At 52.1% G+C, this 23797-nt stretch overlaps 2 protein-coding genes across 6 annotated transcripts in view; both read left to right on the top strand.

Annotated features, from left to right (window-relative positions):
• The window catches only part of LOC119094026 (cyclin-dependent kinase-like 4), a 38462-nt gene extending 23877 nt beyond the window's left edge, over positions 1–14585 (top strand). For 4 of the 5 annotated variants that reach the window (XM_037217085.1, XM_037217086.1, XM_037217090.1 and 1 more), the window contains 2 exons: positions 5945–6079; positions 13709–14585. In XM_037217085.1, the coding sequence (XP_037072980.1) occupies positions 5945–6079; positions 13709–13837 (264 nt within the window). In that variant the 3' untranslated portion in view covers positions 13838–14585. The remainder of the gene's footprint in view (positions 1–5944; positions 6080–13708) is intronic. The other variant, XM_037217089.1, reaches the window with a different exon arrangement.
• A 3429-nt stretch (positions 14586–18014) lies between these two features.
• LOC119094028 (sulfotransferase 1E1) lies at positions 18015–22167 on the top strand. The gene is made up of 4 exons (XM_037217092.1): positions 18015–18097; positions 20083–20304; positions 20852–21120; positions 21444–22167. Exons 2-4 carry the CDS (start codon positions 20085–20087, stop codon positions 21978–21980), a joined length of 1026 nt encoding a protein of 341 aa, XP_037072987.1. The 5' UTR covers positions 18015–18097; positions 20083–20084; the 3' UTR covers positions 21981–22167.
• The last annotated feature ends 1630 nt before the right edge of the window (positions 22168–23797 follow it).

The raw sequence follows: 23797 nt of genomic DNA, 5'->3' as shown, positions 1-23797 counted from the left end.
TTGCACGGCGATCCACGGCCGGTGCGTCATGAAAAGTCCGCGTTATTAGTCATAAGTTCGCGCGTCAACAGGGTGGGTCGTGAAAACGGCAAATCATGGTGACGGTTAAGGGCAAAACTTCGGGAAAATGTCGCAGCGCACATGGTGAACAGCTGGCGAAAAAATCTTACGCATTTGGCGAATACGCCACAGCCTTCCACGTGTACAATATCCACAAGTTATTTGATCGCGGACATTCTGTTTCCAAGCCAATGCAAGTATTCTTATTGGTCATTTGCGTGGCCACCTTCATCCGCATTGATACTGAAGGAGATACTGCTAAAAATGGTTAAGACGCGGACTTTAACAGGATAGGCTACCAAAAAGTTGTCCTTTTTGGAAAGTAAAAGTTACAGCCAAGAATCTCCCAGAGCGGGAGACAGGACTTTGTTCGACCTAAAACTTGCTACTTCAGCTCCTGATGCTGTACCTTTACTGTCGAAAGCGCTGCCGTACTGACGATACTAATGAAGCAGAGATTTAACACCGGCCTTGTGTAGGATCCCTGATAATGCCATAAGTTTCCATACATATTGTAAGCATAAGAAGCCAACAGCTACCGAGAAAGATGCTGCACGTGCATGCCACATGCTCCAGAAAATATTGGCCCTATTTCTGGGTAGGTTCCAAATAAACTTCTGTATATGTACCATATTCTACTTTTTTGAAGTCAGAACACTATGTCGTGCTGAGAGTCCCTTCGGTGCGTTGAGCGCTACACAGGCCAGACCGGCCGTTGCTCACCAGCTGATCGACGTTTACACTCGGTTGTCATGGCGACACCGGTGATGGTGGTGGCGACGGTGGCTGTCACAGTGACGTCACCAGTGCAGCCGACGCCGTCACGGGCCCGCAATTTAGCAGCCCTGTTTACCGAATCGTCTTCGCTACGCGGCGATCGATGCGCTGGCCGCGCCAAGGTCGGCGCCTCACGCGTGCACGCGAGGCCGCCGCTTCCATCCACGGCCGCCAGAGGCTCGTGCTTAAGGAGAAGTTCGCATGAGTGAGGCCTTCGCTGGGCCAGAGTGGTTCATTGCACGAAACCCAATCAGCCCTGAACAACTCAGGTTTTCAAGGCTACGTGGAGGTTTTCATGTTTTGGTCCATCGATATAAGTGATTTTCACCTTCGCTTGCGCCATAGGAGACCATATTTGTTTCACCTGCGAGAGTTTTGTCGGACTCAGAAACACGGCTGACCGGGGTGCCTCCTTCAAAATGATGTCCCGCAATCCATGTCGTTTGAAATTTGAAAATACTTTTGAAAACGAAAATACTTTAATTTGAAAATGCTTGGGGGCAAGGTTTTCCAGAAGGCCCCCTGGACGCCATGGGGCTTCTCAAAGGAAGAGGGGGGGGGGAGGGGGGCTCCTGCACCGTGTCGTATGTAAGGGGCAAGGGGGATTCGAGTGCACGTGCGTTGTTCCTATGAAACTTTGGCATGCATCATATTCATGCAAATGCATGCCAGCAATTTAAAAAAAATCTAGAATGGACGCAAAGTGTCTCCCTATCACAAAACAGATCCTACTATTCTAGAAGAGAGCCTCCTGATGCTTAGGGCAGCCTGCTAATCCAGATCAGGATCCTGCCCATTGACGAGGGGGGGGGGGTTCCAAATTTAGCTAACGTTCTCGCTATTACAAAGCAGGGCATCCTGATCTAGGAGCGCGGTGATCTCATACATGAAATGGGGGGGGGGGGGGGGGGGTGCCTCTTAAGGGTGCCTTTTAACCCAGAACAGTGGCCTCCTAGTTCATAGCAAGGGCCTCTCGGGGCAGCAAAGGACTTCCTTAGCAGAAAATTGGGCCTCCAGATCTAGAGCATGGATTACCTTGTTCATAAAGGCGGTCTCATGATGCAGAAATGGGCGTCCTGATGCAGAAAAGCGAAAAAGGATCTTCCGAGTCTGATTTTTTGTTCTGTGGCTCAGTTATGGGACCTCTTTGATCCAAGTTTTGTTAACATACGGGTAGCTACGAAACATGTAGCTCGAGAAAAAGGGCTTCCGACAAATATGAGGAGGTAAAAACAAACCCTTGCACGCTCTGCCTGCCGGTAGGCAGGGAGGGGGGGGGGGGGCAACTGCACCCTCTGGCCCCCGCCCCTGCTGCACCTGGTTGTCGCTGCCGTATGGACTGTGGAACATGTTGAGGGCCGGTTGAAAAATACATGTTTTCTCCAATACGCCCAGGTAACAGCTGAAGTACGCTTGCATGTGTTCATAGCTTCTATTTCTCTATAGCTCAAAAAGGCTTAAACGCGTTTAAAAGGCCCGCATTCATGTTCAACATGTTCCACAACCCATTGTGCTTAAATGTCTTCGGCATTTTTCTAATATTATGTGAAAATAGATCCCAACGCATTAATGATACGTTAGATTTTGGAGGGTCTGGGCCTAAGAGAGATTATGGGTTGGTTTCGCATGCCGAAAGTCGCAACTTACACTATTTGTTCACTTGTCATCATGCCTTTTGCTTAAAGGTTTCTCTTTACGCTACAATGATGGTGCAAGTTTTTGGCCTGACCGCTGAGTCAGTGCGCGGGTTACCACCCGGCGATGCTTGCATTATTGCGACGCTTCAGTCCATAGCGTTACAGTGGAATACAAAACTCTGAAGTGGTAATATTTTCTGTGATCGCTATTCGTTGGAATTCAGAAAAGTTCTTGGAATTATAATCGTTTGGTGGCTCTAGTAAAGATCCGATAAGCAAGCTTTTCGGTGGAAACGATATCTGTCAACCGATTTACTAACCGTGCTTACTTGATCTCAGAATGGCATGGCTGAGCGCGTTTTGCACAGCGGAAAACCCACTCCGCCAAATACATACAGACACACATATCGGCTGCGCTCGGTGACCGCGGCCATGTAGCTCCTCCCCCACCTGTCTGCCGTGCTCGGTGGCCGCGGCGATGTAGCCCCTCCTTCACCTGTCTGCCGTGCTCAGTGGCCATGGTCGTCGGCACCGGCTGCCGTGCATATAGTAACGGTATCGACCTGAGGCGCTGGGTGCCCTCAGCGACCCAGCAACGGCCGCGGCGCGACACCGATCGTCCGCGGCGGGCCTGACACATAACGGCGGGGAGGGGGCGCGGCTTCCACAAGCCCCGGTATCATTCAGCATTGGCCTATAGTGGCACACAGAAAGAGACGAGGCAGCAGTCGCCTTTGCCCCCCCCCCCCACCCCCGCTCTCCCCCAGGGATTCCACTGACAATGTTAAAACACGCTCAGAGTGGTCCCCTACCGGCTTCCGGAGCGGATGGTGCAGCGCGGCACAGGTCTGTGCTCTGACCAGCGGCAGACGAGAGGTCAGACTGCTCACCGTATTGTGTACACGGTTAATACATTGTATCTTCATGGAGAACATCCGTCTTATCACGACTTATGGACGTGGAGGGATCAGGGGCTGGCCGTCGTAAAAAACAATGGAAGCTGAAACCCATACTTGGAATGGAGAAGACCAGGATTTCTCCCGAGTCCCCTCTCCAAAGCTTTTAGGCATGTTGCATTTGGGCTCCTAACCTCTGCCTATGGAAGTCAAATGTAGGAGAAACTAAACGTTAAAATGGCGTTAAAAACTGCGTTAGCGACCACTTTAATGAACACCTCGGAGACGAACGTTTAGGGGGAGCGCACAGACCTCTGAATGAACGGTTGGTAGCGTGGGATGCTGCAATGGATCACGGTGCTATACAAGACCGGCTTTCAAGAATAAATTTTAGCGACAGTATAAGACAACACGGATCTCAGAATAAGATACTTGCAGAATATTTTAATGGATATCAGCGCTCAACTTGGGAAAGCTTCGGGTACCCATGGCCGCGTGATGTTCAGCGTTCCGAATGAGGTCCTGCACTTTTACTCGCTCATCATCACGCGTCTTACAAAGCGTTACAAAGCGTTTTACAGGGTTTCAGTATTACAAAATTGTGAGCCTCTTTTAAGGCTGTGAAGGGTAAGTTCCCCACGTTTTAAAAACAGTGGGAGACACGTCCCCCACATCTCCTACCACATCGCCACCCGAGCATCGAATGGAAACGATAACGGTTAAAGTTCTACTTCTAATCACAGCTTTTCGTTACCATCGATAGGTGGCCTAATGCGCTCCTAGGTGGCAGTCAGCTGTGGGTCCTCTGATCCAGCCCGTCCCCCTCCTATGGACTGGACTTTGTATCTCATGAGGGATCATGTCCCATCCATTCGCCCCTAATGTTGAGCCAGGCCACCAATAACATGCTGACCCCTATACTGTTGTGATATTGGAGGTCTGGTTCAACATTAAAGGCGGGTGGAGGGAAGGGACATGATCGATCAAAGACATACAAAATTCAGTCCAGAGGAGGGGAGCGGCTGGATCAGCTGACCCACAGCTGACTGCCACCTAGGGGCACATTAAGCCACCTATCGGTGGTAACGAAAAGCTTTGGTTATAAGCAAAACCTTACGCGTTTTCGTCTCCATTCGATGTTTGAGTGGCGACGCCACGGGAGACATGGGCGACGCGTCTCCCACAGCTTTCAAAACATAGGGAATTCACTCTCCACAATCTTAAAAGAGGCCCACAATTTTTCAACAATGAAACACTGTAAGGCACTTTGTAACACTTAGTAAGGCTCGTGATGGTGAGCGAGTAAAAGTGCAGGACCTCATTCAGAACGCTGAGCTACATCACGCGGCCATGTGTACCCGAAGTTTTCCCAAAATGAGCGCTCATGGCCACTACAATACTCCGAAATTGTATGATTCTGGAATCCGTGTTTTTTTGCTGTTGCTATATATCTATTTTTTATAAGCTGGTATTGTATAGAATCATGATCTATTGCCGTGGCTCAAGCTACCACGTGTTCACTCAGAGGTTTGTACGCTCTGAGTAAACGTTCGTCTCCAAGGCTTTCGTTTAACTGGTCACTAACGCCACATCTAGTTTCTCCTACACGCAACATTCGTGGGCAGAAGTTTCAAGGCAATACGTTTGCTACGTCCTGCGCATATTTCGCTTTCATCCGATTGACACCTGTGTAGCAGATCAATCCGACTCCCAGCTGGACACGACACGGGAAGCCGAGGACTGTGCGAATTAGCATAACTTTAAAATAGGACTATCAGTTCACGCCATCTTGAGGCCGTGTGGATCACTCGATGCTACTTTGGCATTCACCGTTTTGCGCAGCTTGACATCTTTAAGCGAGAGTTTAAGTAAGACGCAGTTTGTCCCTGTCACTTTTCTTTGACAGCCCGAGTCTTCGCCACAGCTATGCTTAGCAAGGACTCAGATCCCAAACCTATCCCTGCAAACAGGGGCATCGACAGGATGATTCAGAGGTGGTCCAGACTTGCGTGCGACCCTACTCTGGACTGCGTACAGAACGAATCATGCATGGGAGGACCTAGGAAAGTGAATTCGGTTTGTTAGAGGATCAGTGCTTATTGAAACTGCAAGTGAGCGGATTGCTCACGTTGCATTGCGAATTTTTATGTCTTGTCACCGCCCTTGACCCTATATTTTCCCTTCGCTGCTTGTGAGAGGGTAATTACCGAATGTCCAAAACTTGAACTTGCGTCACACTATTCTGTTTCAATTGCTGCCCTCGTTCTCTTTTGCCGATGACTCGAATTGGGTCGAAACTCTTACCATGTTTTGCATTGGCGTGCGCACGGATGTTGTGGTAGGCTGCTTCGATTACCTGAACTGACATTACGGCAGTGCGTTATACTTTAGCTTTAACACGCATTCATCCGAAGACAAAAAAGTAAAAATTGCAGCAGTTCCCCGGCTTGGTGTTTACTGGGACTGAAAACCTCTCGCGCGAGTCACTATTTGTTCATCTCCGTGCTTCTTTCTGTGGGTCATTGACATCATATCGCACCGCAAAACGATGACTGGTTGTGTTCCCACCGACAGAAATGTCTGGAAAAGGACCCGGCGAAGAGGCTCACGTGCCAACAGCTCCTCCAGCACCCGTACTTTGATGGGTTCAACTTCAAGTTGCCGCAAGCAGAAATCGAGGAGTTCGAAAGGATGAAACGAGTGAGTTCAGTAAGTCAGCTACAGATTCTTTAAAAGTCAGGCCTTTCGCCACGTCCGTAACCTATTCACCCATATATTCATAGGGCATGCTTGACTTACATCAATATGTCGGCGCCTGTGACTGCACGCATGTACCGAAGTTTTTTTGGGTTGAACATTTATTATTACGTCTCTTCTATTTTTTCACCAATAGATTCCAACACTTGACATAATGATACATGTTCTTTAGACGCTGACCTTTACCGATGTTCAAACGGTAATTTGAGTGGCATTGTAAATGTATGACTCTTGCAAACAAATGGCTGATGTATCCACTGGTAACTGGAAAAGCTACAACCAATCAAACATCTACATGCCCCACAACAAACCGTCCGCAGATATCTCCACTCGCACGTGGAGACCGACGCAAGCGTGACGTCGTTGCGACACCCACCGATGCGAACATGACGTCGTTACAACACCCAACATTTGTGTCACCATATACAGAGCAGCATGCTTACCACAACTGTGAGCACATTTAGTACACCGGCTATGAGCACAAACAGCTTTAGAAGAGCTCATTGTCAATACAATAAGGCGGACACGAAATGCAGCGGTATGGTGCAATGACAGTTAATCAGGAGACATGATCAGAGAGCAACGCATTTTCGCTGGTATGAATATCTTGTCTCACATAGCTTGCGATTGACTTTAGATAAGCATCGGGCTCTCATTGGAGAGGAATGTGCCAAGTTACTTTCCATCTTCTGGAATTTCCAGGACAAATGAAAGCCCAGTGCCTTCCAGCTCCTTTTTCATCCACGCCTCCATCTTTTTGTCCATCTCCGGCGTGAAGTGGTTCTTCCAGTCTCCAGTTTGCCCCTTCCTCATGAACCTCTTGTTCGGGTCGCCGCTGGACCAGACAGACTTCGACAGCCACTCCCAGTTCACCCAGGGGTTATTCTTTAGGTTTCTAAAGTGCAGATGGTCCTCCAACTTGTCTAGATTTTCATCAGTTAGGTTCTTGCCAAGGAAGTTGGCCACTTTCACGATGTTTCCGCGGAGATCCTTCTTAAGATCCTCAAAAAAGAGGAAGAGCATGTTCGGATGATCGCGCTGCCGCCAGGCCTCTAGGACGTGTGGGAAGTAGGGTAGCTGTGAGACATTGCCTTCAATGAAGAGATCGACAAATTTCTCGAGGGTGAGGTCCTTGGACGCCTCGTTATACAGACTTAGGTGATAGAAGTACGAGATGCAGACATCCTTCGGGTTGCGAGCTACGTACACCACCTGGAATAGAACATACGCGCAGCTGTTACCAAAAGCAGAATGACGATTTGCGTATAAGCACATCTGGATCGAAGCATGGAAGGAATGCGCAACTATGCACATGTGGTGTCATGGCTCCTGTCTGTCTGTGGAGTCCGCAGCAGGTCATAAAGTAAGTTACAGTCCATAAGCAATTAGTATAGATCGGGTGCATGAACCATCGCTCAAGACACAGCATAACGACACGTGGCCCATTGACGACGCCATATCCGATGCATCATACCAAGCGCCACGCCCTCCGCCCATCCGAGCCACCCCGGTGGTCGGTAAGCCTCGTCCCCGTACCTTGCACGTGTCGAGCAGTTTGGGCGGACACATATGCAGCGGTAGGTGAGTCTTGACAAACCAGGGCCGCGGCCGCGATGTGATCGGCTCGAAGAAGATCCGTTTCGAGTTGGGGTCGTTTTCCTTGCTGATGTTCTCGCGCACCCGCTTGTCCGTCACTCCCGTGATCTCGAGGAAGTGCCAGCGGTCGGGTAGCAGCAGGGTTTTGGCGCCTTCGAAGTCGCAGTCGTTTTGCAGCAGCCACACCAGCTCCTGTGTCCACGTGGTCCCTGGCGAGTGTACGGTTCGGAGGTCAATTGCCCCCAACGACGAGGCGTGACTGAGGATTTGGACGATATCAGCTGGTAAGTTAGTTGCGTCGTGCGTGACACCTTTGATCTGCTTCGGGAAATGCCGTTGCGTGTTGTAGTTTACAAGAAGCAGCTCTCACAAGGTGGAAAAAGAATTTACGCCTGAATGACAAAATATGAAGCAAGCGATCAATGAGGCATGCTGAAGAAGCGATCCGTTTTTGACCAAGATTGGTGAAATGTGACTGGAAAGCGACAAAAGGTCCTTTAAGGAAATATTTCCGTTGACGGATGTGGAACAGGTTAATTCAGCCCTGCTGTTCATGTTTTCCTGTCTGCTGTGCACAGTCCACTGTTCTGATCTCAGTTTATTCAGACATGCAAAAGGGTATCCTGTTGCGGGAGTGAGCTCACCGTGGCAGCAAAACTAATAAGCAGCACAGCCATAGACTGCTCACTTACCGTTTATGTAACCGACAGATAAACATACAGAGGCACCGAAGGTCGGGCCTGTCCAAACATCTGGGACGGCTCTGAGTCGAGGCGAAACCTCGCACAGGCTGCGGGCGGGTGCCGCCTCTCACCGCATTTGGGCAGCGTCACCACCCAGGTATCTCCGGGGTGCAGCGGCGTGTTGTAGTACTCCTCGAAGAAGGACTTCGAGTCTGGTACGGCCAGGTAGCGCGACGGTCCGAAGTAGGCCATGCCGTCCTTGTAGTCCGGGAAGGCGGCCATCACGCGCTTCAGGGTCTCCGGATCGAGAGACTCCGGGTCCCAGGGGAACGGCAACGGTGACGACATCTCTGCGGACCGGGGCCCATGGACGTCATCGGGTGATGCGCAGCACTGGAAACGTCATTCGTGGGGACGTGGCCAAGGGGCTCTGCTCGTGGCGTGGGGGTCCCAGGGGACCGGTAGTGGCGACGACCACTCGTGGACGGGGGCAGAGCCGCTGTGAATGCTCTGAGATGCGAGGTGCGACAGCTCGGGCTGTGGACGGGGGCAGAGTCGCTGTGAATGCTCTGGGATGCGAGGTACGACAGCTCGGGACGTAACGGCTCAGCTGGGGGCGACATGCGTCTCCACTAGACAAGTCTGGATTCGACTATCATCTCTGGGTGGTCGTGGATGATGCGCGCCAGCAAGGCCAAAAAAGTGTCATTCTCTTGAAAAGAAACCTATCTACGGATGGGAGAAAAGGGACGTTAGGGGTGTGGGGCCTTAGAAGAAAGACAGTGAAACTGGAGCCTCCATAGCTCGAAAGGCATGGTCATGGCAAGGTAAAGATTGGATCGCCGTAAAAAATAATGAACCAAATAGGGGCATACTGTTGCCACACCACCGTACATGTGAAACAGTCTTCACGGTCTGGGGGTCGTCGGGCTAATTGCGGGTTTGTACGGTATACTTGCTGACCATTGCACGAGTACGTTTGTCCCGTGGTGGCGCCATCTTTTTGGCAGGGCTGATCGTTTTACTGTTCCTATCAAACGGCCAGAGATAAGCAAGCAAATAAAAGTGGAACAGTAATATTCCAGCCTCGAAGGATGTCATGACAGGTAAACGGTTAAAACGAATGGTGGCACCTTTTTTAAACATAAGTTTCCAAGCATAATTTTGCCTTGTTAGTATAGTTTCAGTGAAGTCGTGAAATCCCTAACGCCATTTTTAGGAAGAACCAGCCCCTGACTGCAGCAACGATGGGTTATAGGATATGAATACAATTATTATTTCCTCTGCCATCATATTACGCCAAGTCATACAGTCAAGCAAGATCAGATGACGGCACGTCAAAAGCTATCTTGATTTGAAACGGTTTTTGTTCTTAATGAGATTAAGCCGAATTCCTTATGGACTACATTCCGACTGTTTTGCTCGCGGTAGGTGCAAGCCCCCACAGGCAGCACGTGGCCTGCACGGAGGAATGCATGGCCTAAATTGCAATGCAATAATTTTCATCAGCGTTAAGTTATCAATTTAAGAGCGTACGTCTGTCTATCTGCCTGTTTATCTGTCCGTCCGTACTTTTTTACCCAGATGCACAGCACAGACGGGGGCATGCATTACCGTGAAATTAGTGCATAGGACGGGTTCAGCCGCTGTGGCGATGCACGGCAACTATCCAGTCCTGACCGATAACGGTGTCGGTCACATCGCGCGCGAGGGAACAATATTTTTTGAAAAATGTAATGTCGAGGTTGACATAAATCATTGTTTGCCGGGTGGAGGAGGACAGACTTGCGAACGTTTTTCCTTGGAGAGTATTTGCCAGTGTTCCCGCCCTCCCCCCTTCTTGGAGCTACCTCTGGAAATTTCGGTTTAGAAGGCAAATGAAAATATCTGTGCCCCATGTGCCAATAAGAGTGTCTGTGCTCCATCTGGAGTGCCAAACTCGCTGCTTGACCACGAGCCGGAGACAGACCCGTTATCTCTGCGCATAGGTCCTTGACGCGCCGATAATCAATCGTTACCCCCAAACCAAACAACTCGAAGTGTTAGCCACTCTCGACCGCGCTCCTGGCAACTGAACGCGGGGCGGCGGTGGCATCCTCAAGACTGGCGGCCTCGGCGGCGCCGTGTGACGTTTTGTGAGCGTCCCGAAGCCGTATTTGTCGGACGGGACGGCTCGTCAACGGCTAATCGCGTTTGATTGTCACATCCGCGCCCCGGAGGCCGGACGGGCGGCGGTGACCCGCGGTCAGTGGCGGCGCCAGGGACCGGGGTCGGAGGTTCGGCTGGACGGGTCTGTGACCGGAGCGCGGTCACAGCTGAGAACGAGTCAGGTCAGAGCTGGGGGCCCGTCCCGCGAGGCGCGAGGCTTGAAGAAATCAGTTGGGTCGACGCTCTCTCACCAAGAGCGCTTCCCATCCCTTTTGTGCCTTGGTGCCTGGCGGCTCATGTCCCCTGGTGACACTCCTCCTCTCAATCCGGCGGTGTACATCGGGTAGCTAGGACGGTAGATGACAAATGACTTATTGGTTGCATCGGTGAACGTTCGGTTGACGGTTGAAAAAGGTTTTAAGTGGTGGCTGCGAAAGGTGTCCTGACAGGATGGGCGTGACGTACCCAATTAGTGTGGGCCGAAGGAAGGGGGATGGTGGACATATCCCATCCACTTAGTTTGACATCGATAGGCCTTATGCATGAGACGTTGTTTTAGGCGCTACTGCTGCTGGCTCTCTCCTGGGTGATGTGACGAAGCGTTCTGAATGCTTAAGACTAAACGCTGGGCATCGTAATAACTTGTTACAGTTAATAGCCCAAATCGTTTATTGGACGACAATGCACAAGACACCTTCGGTGATTCCGCTTCGGTCCCTGACCTCATCTACCGACTCGCTCAGATCGCCAGTCTGATGACCGCTAGTGTTCTCATGTTCTGCACCATGTGCCCGATGACCTGAGATCCTAGCGGCTCGGAAGCCGCTGGAGCCAGTGTTAGCTGGGGAACGCGACGTACCTGTGCCGGTGCAGTCTGCGGGGGCTTCGGCCTGACGACAGAGTACAGGCGCCGGCTGCTGCTCGGCGCGGTCCACCTGGCGGCAGTGGCCGGTCCCAGCTGGCCTTGGGAGCTTGCGACGTCTGCTCGGCAGCCAGGCGGCAGAAGGTCGTCCCGGGCTGAGATGCGGCGAGCGGAGCGGCACCTCCAGGCGGCCGGGGGCGCGGCTCGCGACTGACTCTCAACGTGGCGCCGCCACCGCGCCGCGAGGTGCGCCAGCGCGCGCCGCCGCGATATTAGTGCGGCAGAGATGAAGCCGGCCGGGTGCGATATTGGGGTATTAATCGCCGTCCCGCAGCCGTGGCGCCCATATGAAGCCATCGGTCGGCGTCGCAGGAATGCAGCGGCCATATCCCGAACGCTTATTGCGTCTGTCAGACGGCGCCGGGCGAGACGGGCGCGGCGTGGTATTGGCGAGGAAAAACGCGCCAGAATATGGCGCGAGGTACCTCGAGGAGGCGCCGCGGGAAACTCGTCAGCGGCAGGCCGTCTCTTTCAGTTTCCTGGACGTGCTGATTAGGAAGTGAGTTTGCAAATGGGAAAGGGTATTTCATGCACGGTGCCCTCTCAAATTATGTTTGCAACGGACATACTACTACAATTTTTCACTAACCATTAACATGTTTTTGGTTACCTGCTGTCCAGCTATGCCAATGCTTTGCATACAATTCAATCCAATCTGTATCTTCATTCTGTACGCAATTCCATCCTACGTACACCAATGCAGCGCGAACAATCAAAACCTGTGCGCGAAACGACAGTCAGCAGCTTGACGGAAGACGCACTACATCCACGAAACTCGTTTTCGTCGACGAGCCGTGCGTTTCCTCTCCACACGGTGTCTCATACACAATAATTTAGTCATTTCAGTCATAACTAGCTGTACTGTTCTGTGGGGCATAGAGCCAGCTTCGCGATCCGCGTGCTATCCCGGAACATCCGACGTCAGTGTTCAGTCATGGATGCTCATCTCAAGCTGTGCTCTGGCAAGCCTGACGATCAGCCAAAGCAATCGATGTTTGTAGTGTCGCTCTCAGGCAAAGCCGAATATTTGCGCGTGTTCAAAATTCTTATGCTGAGTGAACAACCTTCCAGAAACCAGGAGATACCGGTTAAACGACACCCCGTGTTAAATAAACAACGATTGCACTGGCTCTCTTACTCTTGAGGATAAGCGCTACTTGCAGTTTTGTGTACCGCGCCAATATGATTGTTGTTTAGCACTATGCAAATGTTTAGCCAGTATCTCGTGGTGTATGGAAGGCCATTAACTCAGCATAAGAACTTTGAACTTATAATGCCGACAAACCAGGAGCTGAAGGCCCTTTTCTATATAATTTGCGTATGTTCTGTCTGAGTCCGTCCAATTGGCTGGCTCCATCACTGGGATGTTTGGGAAATGGCTCAAGCATAGTACTTATACTTGATAAAAGCAAGACAGGTCTCGAGCTGCCGGCTTATCGTGGTCATGAGTTTTACGTTATGAGCTTGAAGTTCTTATGCCAACAATAACAGACCCTGAATATATCAGGCGATGCTGATTAAACGACGCTATCAAGCAAATACTGGTTCCATTGTCAAATTTCCTTAGAACCGACGTTTGCTTGTTGACGTCATTTAGCCAGCCCCCTGCTATATTTGAGGTCAATCATCATCAGCATAAGAACCCCACACTAACAGTAGCTAGTTGTTTTCGTTGCTAATTTTAGTTGTCATACAGCATGGAGTACTCATAATCGCCGGAAATCGTACAGCTGCCTGTGACGTGGTGTATTAGAATTCGCTTTGATGTCAGAATGGACTTCCTTGCGTGCTGCGTTCATTGAAGCGTGTCTCATAACTTTACTGCCTAAGCGTGACCTGGAGGGGTCCAAAGGCGCGGGAGTCAGGCGGCGCGTCAGTGGCGCGAGCTGAGCGTGGTCCACGAATGGAGGGACATGCCCATGTCGCGCGGCGCGACATGAGCGCGTTTCCAACCATTTGAGAACCACCTGATCTGCGCGCTGCCGAACGCACAACACGACTTAATCGCACCTGTGCCTAGACCTCACTCGATCGTTCCAGCGTGCCAAGCCAAGCCAGGCTCACCTAATGGATGACGGCGCCCCCTTACCCGACATGTCCATGCCTGTGTCTCGGCTCGGTTGGGACCGCAGTCCATGCTGCGACCGAGCTCTTGTCGCGGCAGCCGCGCCTCGGCGGCCAGCGCCGTGCCGTCCCGGCGCCACGTGTGACCTCGGCGCCCGTCGTTCGCAGCACGCCAGCTCGACGTCCGGCTCCATGCTGCTGCCGCACATCTCGGGCGGCCACTCGGGCTCGCACAGCAGCCCCGAGACGCGCAGTCTGCTGTCGCGCGGCTCGTTCCAGCATTTCCCGTCCATCTGAGCCGACGGTGGCGCCGCGCGGCGGCCGACGCCCGACCTACCGGCGCCGGCTGCCTCCCCGCCCGCGACGTTCAGCAGGCGCCGTGTGACCTCGCGGCAGGCCGGCGCGTGGCCTCCCCGGAGACGGCGGGGCGGCTGGGCGGCGACCGGACGCCGTCCTGCTGGGCCCACTTATCTGCATCAGCGTGCCACTGGACCTAGTTATCTCTATTTTCGTATGACCTCGCGCCTGGCCGGCCTCGGCCGCGTCAGCGGACGGCGGGAGCCCCCTCCGGGCACTCTCGGCGCGGAGAGAGAGCAGCGCCCGCCCGCCAAACGCCCCACGTCACCAGATGCGCCCCTCCCCTCCCGCGGGGACGGCCCAGCGCACCCGAGCACCCGTTTGATGGCGTGCGTGCGCAGTCTGTGATACGTAGCCGGCCCTGTAGCGGCACCGGGCCGTCGTCAGCCCTCGTGTGTTGTGTGGGACAGGCCGTGACGTGTGTGTAGTGTGGTCGACTCCGGCCTGTCCCAGGAACGGCCGTCTGCAGGACGCCGACCGCTGCCCCCCACGGCCGCCTCCCCGACGGCGCGCCAGCTGCGGCTGCCACGTGTATGGGCATTCATATGCATGGGCATGTATGTGAAGTAGTCGGTCCGGTTTGATGACACAATTCACGATATCGTTCCGTTGGCACGATGCAGTTGGGTGCCGGCCATGCCACGCAAAATTACAAATAAAGAAATAAAATACACGGTAAAATAAAAGTACGGTGTGGAAGCACTCTCTGTCCTGATGGCATCAACGACGCAGGCAGCATAACTGCATGGCGGACCTATGTCCTAGACACGTCAGAGTTTTACATTTGCATGACGCAGCATGTTTAAGCGCATTGCAGCCACTCGTCAAACAACAACCGAGCCCAGCAACTGGTCCTTGAGTGTCATTGATGCCTCTTCCGCGGTGGGCCCCAATACACATTACACTGTCAGCGCCAGAGGCCTACTAGACCATCATTTGACGGGACAGAATAACGCTTGCCCGGGATTTCAAGACGTGAGACGGGTAGACACACAACAGGACATGCTAATATAGTTCATCGCATCCTCACAGAAACGCGAGCGGGCACCATCCAGCCAATGGAGCGGCTCGTCCAACTCTAGACACGAATCAGGCCTGGGACACTCTGCCAATGACCTCCTTTGACATCACCCGACGTCAGCGCGTCGACACGCGGCCACGGCCGACGTATCACCGCAAGTCTACCTACCGACATAAGCACCATCTGGGCACAACAGCCGCTCGCCCGCGCTTGCGCTGCTCCAGCACGCGCGCCAGCATGACGGCCGAGGCACGCCCGTCCTCGGCCACGTCCGGCTCAGGCTCCACCGCTACCGGTGTCACGGCCGGTGTCAGTGACACAGCGGCCGAAGGGACCGCCACGGGGCAGGTCGATGCCGCACGGACACGGTCTGCACAGGTCACAGACGCTGAGAAGCAAGTTTACTACAGGGTTAAGTCTGAATTAAAGGGAAGTAGCAGGTATAGGACCAAGAATGACAACATGAGGACCGGCGCTACGAGACATATAGGTTAAACAGGACTCAAATTATCATACAGCGACGAGTGTACATCTGCTTGTGAACTAAACATGTAAGTACGAGCGAGGCGCCTTGGGTGAGCGTGTCCAACTCGAACATCGAATTTTTAAACGGTCTTAAGGGCAGCACGTTTCCACACAGCTGATATCTTTGCAACTACAGGCTGGAGCTTCATATGGCAACTCTGGATACTTCATACTTGGGGCTTTAACAAGAAGGAATACTATTTCTGAAGAAAGCTGTGCTCTATGATATAAATGACAACACAGTTGTATTTAAGCTGTCGGATCACGCGCGATTTTCCAACATGGCTGTCACACCAACAAACTACAGCCTTGTCAATTCGACGGATATGGGAGCGTTAACAAATTGACTGCGAAAGACATGCATAACAAGGATCGAAACCGGGCCTGGATCTCCTGGACCCAACGTTGCAGCAGCACGAAGCCAACACCGTTTGATGGAGGAGGGAACAAACAGTGGCATTTGCAAGAGCATGGTTCTGTGCTTGGAGCCGGTTACGCGCGTTGGAGCGTGGACCATGGCTCCACCCGTGTTTTGGACCGGATCTCAGCAACCACGACATACAAAAACTGCAAACAGGTAAATAGCGCCGGCGAATGTGCCATTTGCAGGTCACTAACTGACCCCAATGGTGTTTAACATATTAGGCGTGCTGTGTGACACATGACAAGAAAATAGCTATCGTCGCTGTTTTTGAAACCGGTGCGCTGCTGCGCGAGATGTACCACGAAAATGACAAGAGTGCCGTCCAGTGCAATGCAGCCAATATTCAACCAAATAACTTGCTTTTGGGGCAGAAATTTGGTTGTGGTCGCCAAGAGCGGCAATGCTTCTTAAACGACTTGGTTACATAAATTTCTAAACCCATAGCTAGCCTAGCTTCATGGAGCGGACTTCATAGATCAACCGGTGATCACCACATCAGTGAGCCCCTATCTGGAAGTGTGATGAAAGACAGGCGAGTAAGCAATCACAATCTGACCAAGGCATTGGGAATCTCCCGCACCACACATGAATCCTGCTGGTCTGGTTGTCTCTCCACCGTTCCGATCCCATCCGGATACCGCCGACAGCAGCGTCGCCCCGCATCGCCGACGGCCCAACAGATGGCGCTGGTGCCGCCGGGCATCGCACTTTGAGCTCCGTGGGAGGGCGGCGGGGCAGACAGGGCTTGTCGGCCTCGGTCGGGTGGGGACACTCAGAGTGCGCCGGCCTCAGTCGGATGGGGACACTCAGAGTATGTCAGCCTCGGTCAGATGGGGACACTCAGAGTATGTCAGCCTCGGTCGAACGGGGACACTCAGAGAACGCCGGCCTCGGTCGGGCGGGGACACTCAGAGTACGCCGGCCTCGGTCGGGCGGGGACACTCGGAGCACGCCGGCCTCGGTTGGGTTCGTTCACGTCTCTATCTGACGCCCCTTTTCATTTTTCTCTGTGCGAAGATGTCCCTGACAAGCAAGATTGATACCTGCTGTGAAGTTTGCACGGAAGCTCCCGGTGTGACTGGCATCTGCTCAAAAAGGGGCATCCCGACCGGTTGTATATTCGGAAGCGATCAGTTTGATTCAGCTATGTACCGCTATCAGCATAAATGGAAACGGTGACTCGATCACCAGGTAGAACTGTACCATGATGGTGGATATGTGTTCTGGTTGAACCTGGCAGTGGCACATTATGCCGGTGAAGCTCTCAGACAGCTGGAGCAACCTAAGTCCCCCAAGTGGGACGAGCAGAAAACGTCTCAAATGTGTCTCAGTTGCTGCCAATCGAGGACTTTCTGGGATTAGCCAAACAGAAAGTGTGCTGGGTTGGCTGACGGGCTACAACTGACGACCAGCTGAAGTGCGCTGGGTTGGCTGGCGGGCTACGACTGACGACCAGCTGAAGTGTGCTGGGTTGGCTGGCGGGCTACGACTGATGACCAGCTGAAATGCGCTGGGTTTGCTGGCGGGCTAGGAGTGATGACCAGCTGAAGTGCCGTATTCGCCGACAGCTGGATGCTTTTAACAAGAAGGTCTCGCGCAACACGATGAGGGTAAGACAACGCGCTCGTGCAGCAGCGCGACATGGGGAGTGCGTTGGTTCTTTTCTTGGTCAGTACGTCGGTCCTGGCTCTTTATGTTATGCTCTTGATCGCCGCACGGACAGTGGAATGTCACAATTTGAATGACATTATTATGGCGTCATGTATGGTTGGATGACCTTGACATGGTCTCCCCGAAATAGTCTGCACATCTTCGCGGACGTATGGCTCAGAAACCAGAGGGGTTTTGGTCTTGAGAAGGGCGTGACTGTGAACTACACCGGTTGATCTTCAGGGTGGCTTTTTCAGCTTAAAACCCCATACGACTGTGGAACATTCCCTTTACGAAGCCAATACTGTGCCCGGCCGGCTCCATGGGAGCCTCTCGGATGTCGCGGTGGGCGCGCCACTGCCAGGGAGCGCTGCTCTGCAGGCTGGGTCTGACCTCCAGACGACACCGCTGCTGCCCCGCCGCAGAACAAGCGTCTCCATCGCTGCGAACATCCCAAGGCCGGCTGGGGCCAGTCATTGCCACCAGACGGACCGCACACACGCGCAGCCGGCGCCAGTCCTCTGTCGCCGGGCCGACGAGCAGCTGGCCTCGCCGGTGCCCGCGCCTCTCCTCGGAACAGGTACGTGGTGTTCCCCAGCTGGCACTGGCCTCGTCGGCTTCAAACGTCGCGAGAATATGGCGTCGCAGGGTACGCATCGGACAGATGGCAAGGCTAGATACCGGTCGATCTCTCGTGGAATGAGTCCGCAAACGCTTCACTGTTACGCTATCGGTCATGCTCCGTAACAATAAACAGATATCGGACTGTACAAGTAGTCACAGTTGATTACAGAAGCAAAGAGTCCACAGAGCGAGTCTCACGCTGTATACAAGCGTTCCGGTGAAAGGCCCTGCTCGACTCGATCAGACCATTGCGTGTTTTACCAGCTCTCATCGGCCCCTCTCCCCCCCCCAAAAAAAAATGTTTGATATCCGTGCAGCTTTCGCTGACATGCACTAAGTGGGTGGTGCACCTTCACATTACCACGGAAGCTGCCAGTGTCTGCATCCGCCTACCTCGTCTTGCCTGCTGGTCCAGAGCAGTGATACAGGTCACCTCTCTGAGCGCTCGCCAGGATCAGGAGCTCGGGTCACCTATCTAATCGTTCGTACATGATAAGAAAAGCGGAACATGGTACAGATCACCGCGTGCGGTTCGGTGGAGGGTCAAAGACCACAATTGTCGCCTTAGGCCTTAGTTGCCAAGGCGCAGCCAGGATCCGAGCCAGGACACCCCGCCAGAGAGCCGAAAGTCCCAGGCACCTGGCCATTCCCTCCCCCTTTTCTGGCGGTCCGTTTGGAACAAAAGCATTGCCATTCTTTTTTGGGCATTGCTATTTTTCACTCGATGTGGACCTCTGACCTCAAATGTTGGTCGTTTTCTCTGACCGTTCATAAGGAGCAGTAAAACCCGCAATCCTCGCAGTAAGATGGAATCTGCACAGGGAAGCGTATCCGATTCACAGGTAGTAAGTCTGCAGTATTATCCCTCCCACAGATGGCCGGGTGATCACAATGGGCTCGGAAAGAGAGACAGTTCCACTCCCCATCGGTGAAGAATGGTGGAAAGTTATGTGAACTCTACTAAAAATTAAGTTAAAGGAAAGTTATGTGAACTCATAACTAAAAGTTATGTGAAGAATGGTAAAAAGTTATGTGAGGGATATGTATGCATCCCCGAGCTGTGACCTGCAACCCCGATATCTTTTCCAAGCAAAACGCCTCTCACGGCTACTTCAAGTCAGTGCTTTTATGTGAACTTAAGAATGTTATAAGGGCGATGGCAAAAGGTCTTTTGAGATCAGTTTGGTGCTTTTCATCTCTCTGCATCATCAGAACAGCTATTCAGTTGTTTACAACTATACAAAGTATGCGCCGCTACGTCACATGATCCGAAAATTGCTGTTTTTTGCCATCCCTAGGGCGGAGGAAAGCGTTAAGTATGAGACAAACCGACCCCACCCGAACGCGTGTTAACCCACAACAAACGCAACACTTCCGGGATCTCGATGCAACACTTCACATGCACGGTGATATGACGAAACTATGCTTAGCATTGGTCCGTTGTCTGTACTTACGATTTTTCATCGCCACAATGCTAACTCGGCTAGTGCACAGATAGTTTAGTTTCACTGTTTTTTTTAATCCAGGCTACGCCGCACTCACAATGTTCCTTTTCTCTGGTCTGCAATGGTATCGGTTTTTATTTCAAGGAACATCATCTCTGTTGTCTTGCCAGGAACGTCATCAAATAAGTATTTCAGGGACACCAGAGACTAGGGTGGCCACATGTGTTCAGAGGCCACAAATTCAACCGAGAATCGCATCCAGACTTCTCCCGTGGAGACACATGTCGTTGCCAACTGAGCTATTGCGCCCCCGAGCTGTCGCACCTTGCATCTCGGAGCATTCACAGCGGCTCTGCCCCCGTCCACAGAGTGATCGTCGCCACTACCGGTCCCCTGAGACCCCCACGCCACGAGCAGAGCCCCTTGGCCACGTCCCCACGAATGACGTTTCCAGGACTTCACATCACCCGATGACGCCCATGGGCTCCGTCCGCAGAGATGTCGTCACCGTTGCCGTTCCCCTGGGACCCGGAGTCTCTCGATCCGGAGACCCTGAAGCGCGTGACGGACGCCTTCCCAAACCACAAGGAGAGTGGCATGGCCTATTTCGGGCCGTCACGCTGCCTGGCCGTACCAGACTCGAAGCCGTTCTTCGAGGAGTACTACAATACGCCGCTGCACTCGGGAGATACCTGGGTCGTGACGCTGCCCAAATGCGGTGAGAGGCGGCGCTCGCCAACAGCGAGTGCGAGGCCTCACCACGACTCAGAACCATTCCGGGTGTTTGGACGTGCTCGTTCTTTGGTTCCAGTGTGTCAGTTACTTAAAGATTAAGTGAGCAGTCCTTGACCGTGTTATTCATGAGCGGAGCTTTAAAAGCGAGTCGCTCCCGATAACACGGTTGCCGTTTTCCTTAAGAAAGTAGACGTTTTGAAATAGCCGGCTGCGCGCGGCGGCCAGGATGGTACCTCCGGTCCAAATGGGCTTGTTCTGCAACCGCAGACAGATGTTCATTTGTCTTCAGGCAGTTTTGTTCCATCCATCTTCATCATTCATGCTTCACTTTACCTGTGTCATGATCAACTTTGTTCTCACTCATGTGAGAGTTGCTTCTCGTAACCTAAAGCACGCAACGCTGCCTCCTAAAGGCGTTCAAAGCTATCACTCACCACGCAACCAACAGCTTAACTGCTGATGCTCCCCTAAATAAACAGAAAATAACTTGCCGTTGGGTACTACTGACCTCTGAACCGTACACTCGCCAGGGACCACGTGGACGCAGGAGCTGGTGTGGCTGCTACAGAACGACTGCGATTTTGAGGGCGCCAAAACCATGCTGATGCCCGACCGCTGGCACTTCCTCGAACCCGCGGGAATTACGGAGAAGGGAATGCGCGAGATGGTCAGCAAGGGCGACGACCAGCCCATGAAGCGACTTCTGTGCGAGCCGATCGTGTCGCGGCCGCAGCCCTGGTTTGTCAAGACTCACCTACCGCTGCACATGTGCCCGCCCAAACTGCTCGACACGTGCAAGGTGCGTGGACGAGGCTTACCGACCGCCGAAGTGACTCGGATGGGTCGAGCGTGCGGCACCCGGGAATGCATGTGCTGTGGCGGCGTCAATGGACCAAGCGTTGTTTTGCTGTGCATTGAGCCGTGACCCATGTACGGGAGCGATTTCAATTAAATATGAACCGCGGCGTATTTACTTAAGTGACTTGATGCAGTATGCATGGAAGGAGAGATATCATGATCTCACGCACGCGTCGTTTGGCGTTTGTTATTCTCGGATCTAAATAAGTTTGCACGCAACTCATACTTCCGTTTTTGACCAAAACTACCCACCTTCTTTTTCAGGTGGTGTACGTGGCGCGTAACCCGAAGGATGTATGTATATCGTACTTCTGCTTCCTTGGCCTGTACAACGAGACTTCCAAGGACCTTACCCTCGAGCAGTTTGTCGATCTCTTCATTGAGGGCAACGTCTTACAGCTACCCTTCTTCCCACACGTTCTAGAGGCCTGGCGGCAGCGCAACCACCCAAACATGCTGTTCCTTTTCTTTGAGGATCTTAAGAAGGACCTCCGTGGAAGTATCATGAAAGTTGCCAGCTTCCTTGGCAAGAACCCAACCGAGGAAAATCTGGACAAGCTGGAGGACCATCTGCACTTTAGAAACTTCAAGAATAACCCTTGGGTGAACTGGGAGTGGCTGACGAAGACTGTCTGTAACAGCGACGACCCGAACAAGAGCTTTATGAGGAAAGGGCAAACTGGAGACTGGAAGAACCACTTCACGCCAGAAATGGACAAGAAGATGGAAGCGTGGATAAAAAAGGAACTGGAAGGCACTGAGCTCACATTTGTCATGGAAATTCCGGAAGGTGGAAAGTAACTTGACACATTTCTCTCAAAGGGTCAACGATATTCGTCTTAAGTTGATCGCGAGCCAACCAGACAAGATGCCCAAACCGGCAAAAATGCGTTGTTGTCTGATCATATCTCCTGGTTCATTGTCATCTTCTGACGCTGCAACATTCCGGTCCACTTAATCGCATTGACAATGAACTCCACTAGAACTGGTCGTGTCTTTTTATGCCTGTTAAATGTCCTGCCCGTGTTGCAGCCATGCTGCGATGTGCATGTGTTCGACATGTTGGATATCTTAACGGCGTCATGATGGCATCGGTTCCCAGGGAAATCCCGTGGAGGAAATGTGGCAGGGATGATTTTTATGGTTAAGTCAGCCAAATATTGTTTAAGTCATCAAATATGTTAGAAAATATGTAATTTATTTGCTACTGTGACAACACATTTTTCAGGCTCCCATATACCAACCTTGGGAATACGAAAACCAGTCTTAGAATAAGTCGCGACTTGCGTAATAGCACTGTATTTATATTTGTGTTTAGGCAGCACGTGCATCCACACTCACAGGTGGTTTTACACACCTCAGTGAAAAGGAATAACAACATACATGTCAGTTGTGAAAAAAGGAGAGCACAGGCAGAACATGAAAGGCCCAGATTCACACCGAAGTCAGCAAAAGGTAAAGCAAGCGCACACGGATCCAAAACATCTTGAAAACGGCAACCAGGTGGCCAAAATGAGACGCGTGATATAAGTGGTAAGAACGGTCTGGTCAAATCCATACAACGCAATATCATTTGTGTGAGGCACCTTTTTAAGCGTGGCATGCCTAGCTGCGCTAGCACTGGTGACACCCTAAAAAACTTGCTCGACGCACATGCGAGCCGCCAAATGGATTTGCCCGCGCACCACGAAGCCGACGTGCTTTCCTCGTGCTAGAACTGTTTGAGACTATGGCAAGCATGTCAGCTATGTCAGTAAGTTGCTGAGTGTCGAGTGCCGTCTCCATGGGACACGTCGGATGACATGACACCATTTGCTGGCTCGAAGTCATCCACATCATTAACACATCACAGATGTGCTCCTCGTCATGTTCTTCCGTTCATGGTTGCTCCGTGCACTGGTCACACGGGCACAGAAATTTACACTTTTTGATGCGGTGCAACAGGGTGTTTTCCCATCCACTGTGCATTGAAGTGCAATAGCGCATTGCGCTGATAACTGATAATGTCTTCTTGCTACACTATTGGCACAAAGGTGTGGTGGTTGACGCGTCTGCGTTAACCACTGCGCGTCTGGAAACCACAGGTACGGGGCTCGACTCCCCACGGTGCCCGGCCCTTGGTGCTAGGGCGAGAGGCAGGCAAAGCCCTACAGCCCCAGCAGCTGATTGCGTCGTGAAGTCCCAATGACTCACGAGCTGATAACTCAAACGTTTACAATGCGTATGGTGATGAGAGATGGCAGAAGAGGCTTGAAGTGCAACGACGGAATTAGTTTGCCTATGGTTGTAAAGCGAGCATGCCACGTTTGTACTTTTACCTATTGTTAGATCGGACGCGTAAGACTTGATCAGCAATACCAGTTTTCTCAAAATCCTTTCAGAATAGTCCAGAATTTCTGTTCGAAGAAGCCGATCCTGAGCGAGAGATTTCATTTGGATGCGTTGCTCACCACTATGACAATAATGCAGTTCATTTGCCTCACCTTCTCAATCGTATGTGTTCTTTAATGTTGGCAACTCTCTAATTTGTCAAAATGTTTGTGTAATCAATGCCACGAAAGCTTGAAACACTCTAAGACAAAAACATATGCGAACATGAAGCTATTACCCGCGAATTC

This window comes from Pollicipes pollicipes, unplaced genomic scaffold (genome assembly GCF_011947565.3).
Source record: "Pollicipes pollicipes isolate AB1234 unplaced genomic scaffold, Ppol_2.1 Scaffold_4002;HRSCAF=4701_pilon_pilon_pilon, whole genome shotgun sequence".
Classification (NCBI taxonomy): Eukaryota; Metazoa; Arthropoda; class Thecostraca; order Pollicipedomorpha; family Pollicipedidae; genus Pollicipes; species Pollicipes pollicipes.
This window is presented reverse-complemented; position numbering and strand designations above follow the sequence as displayed.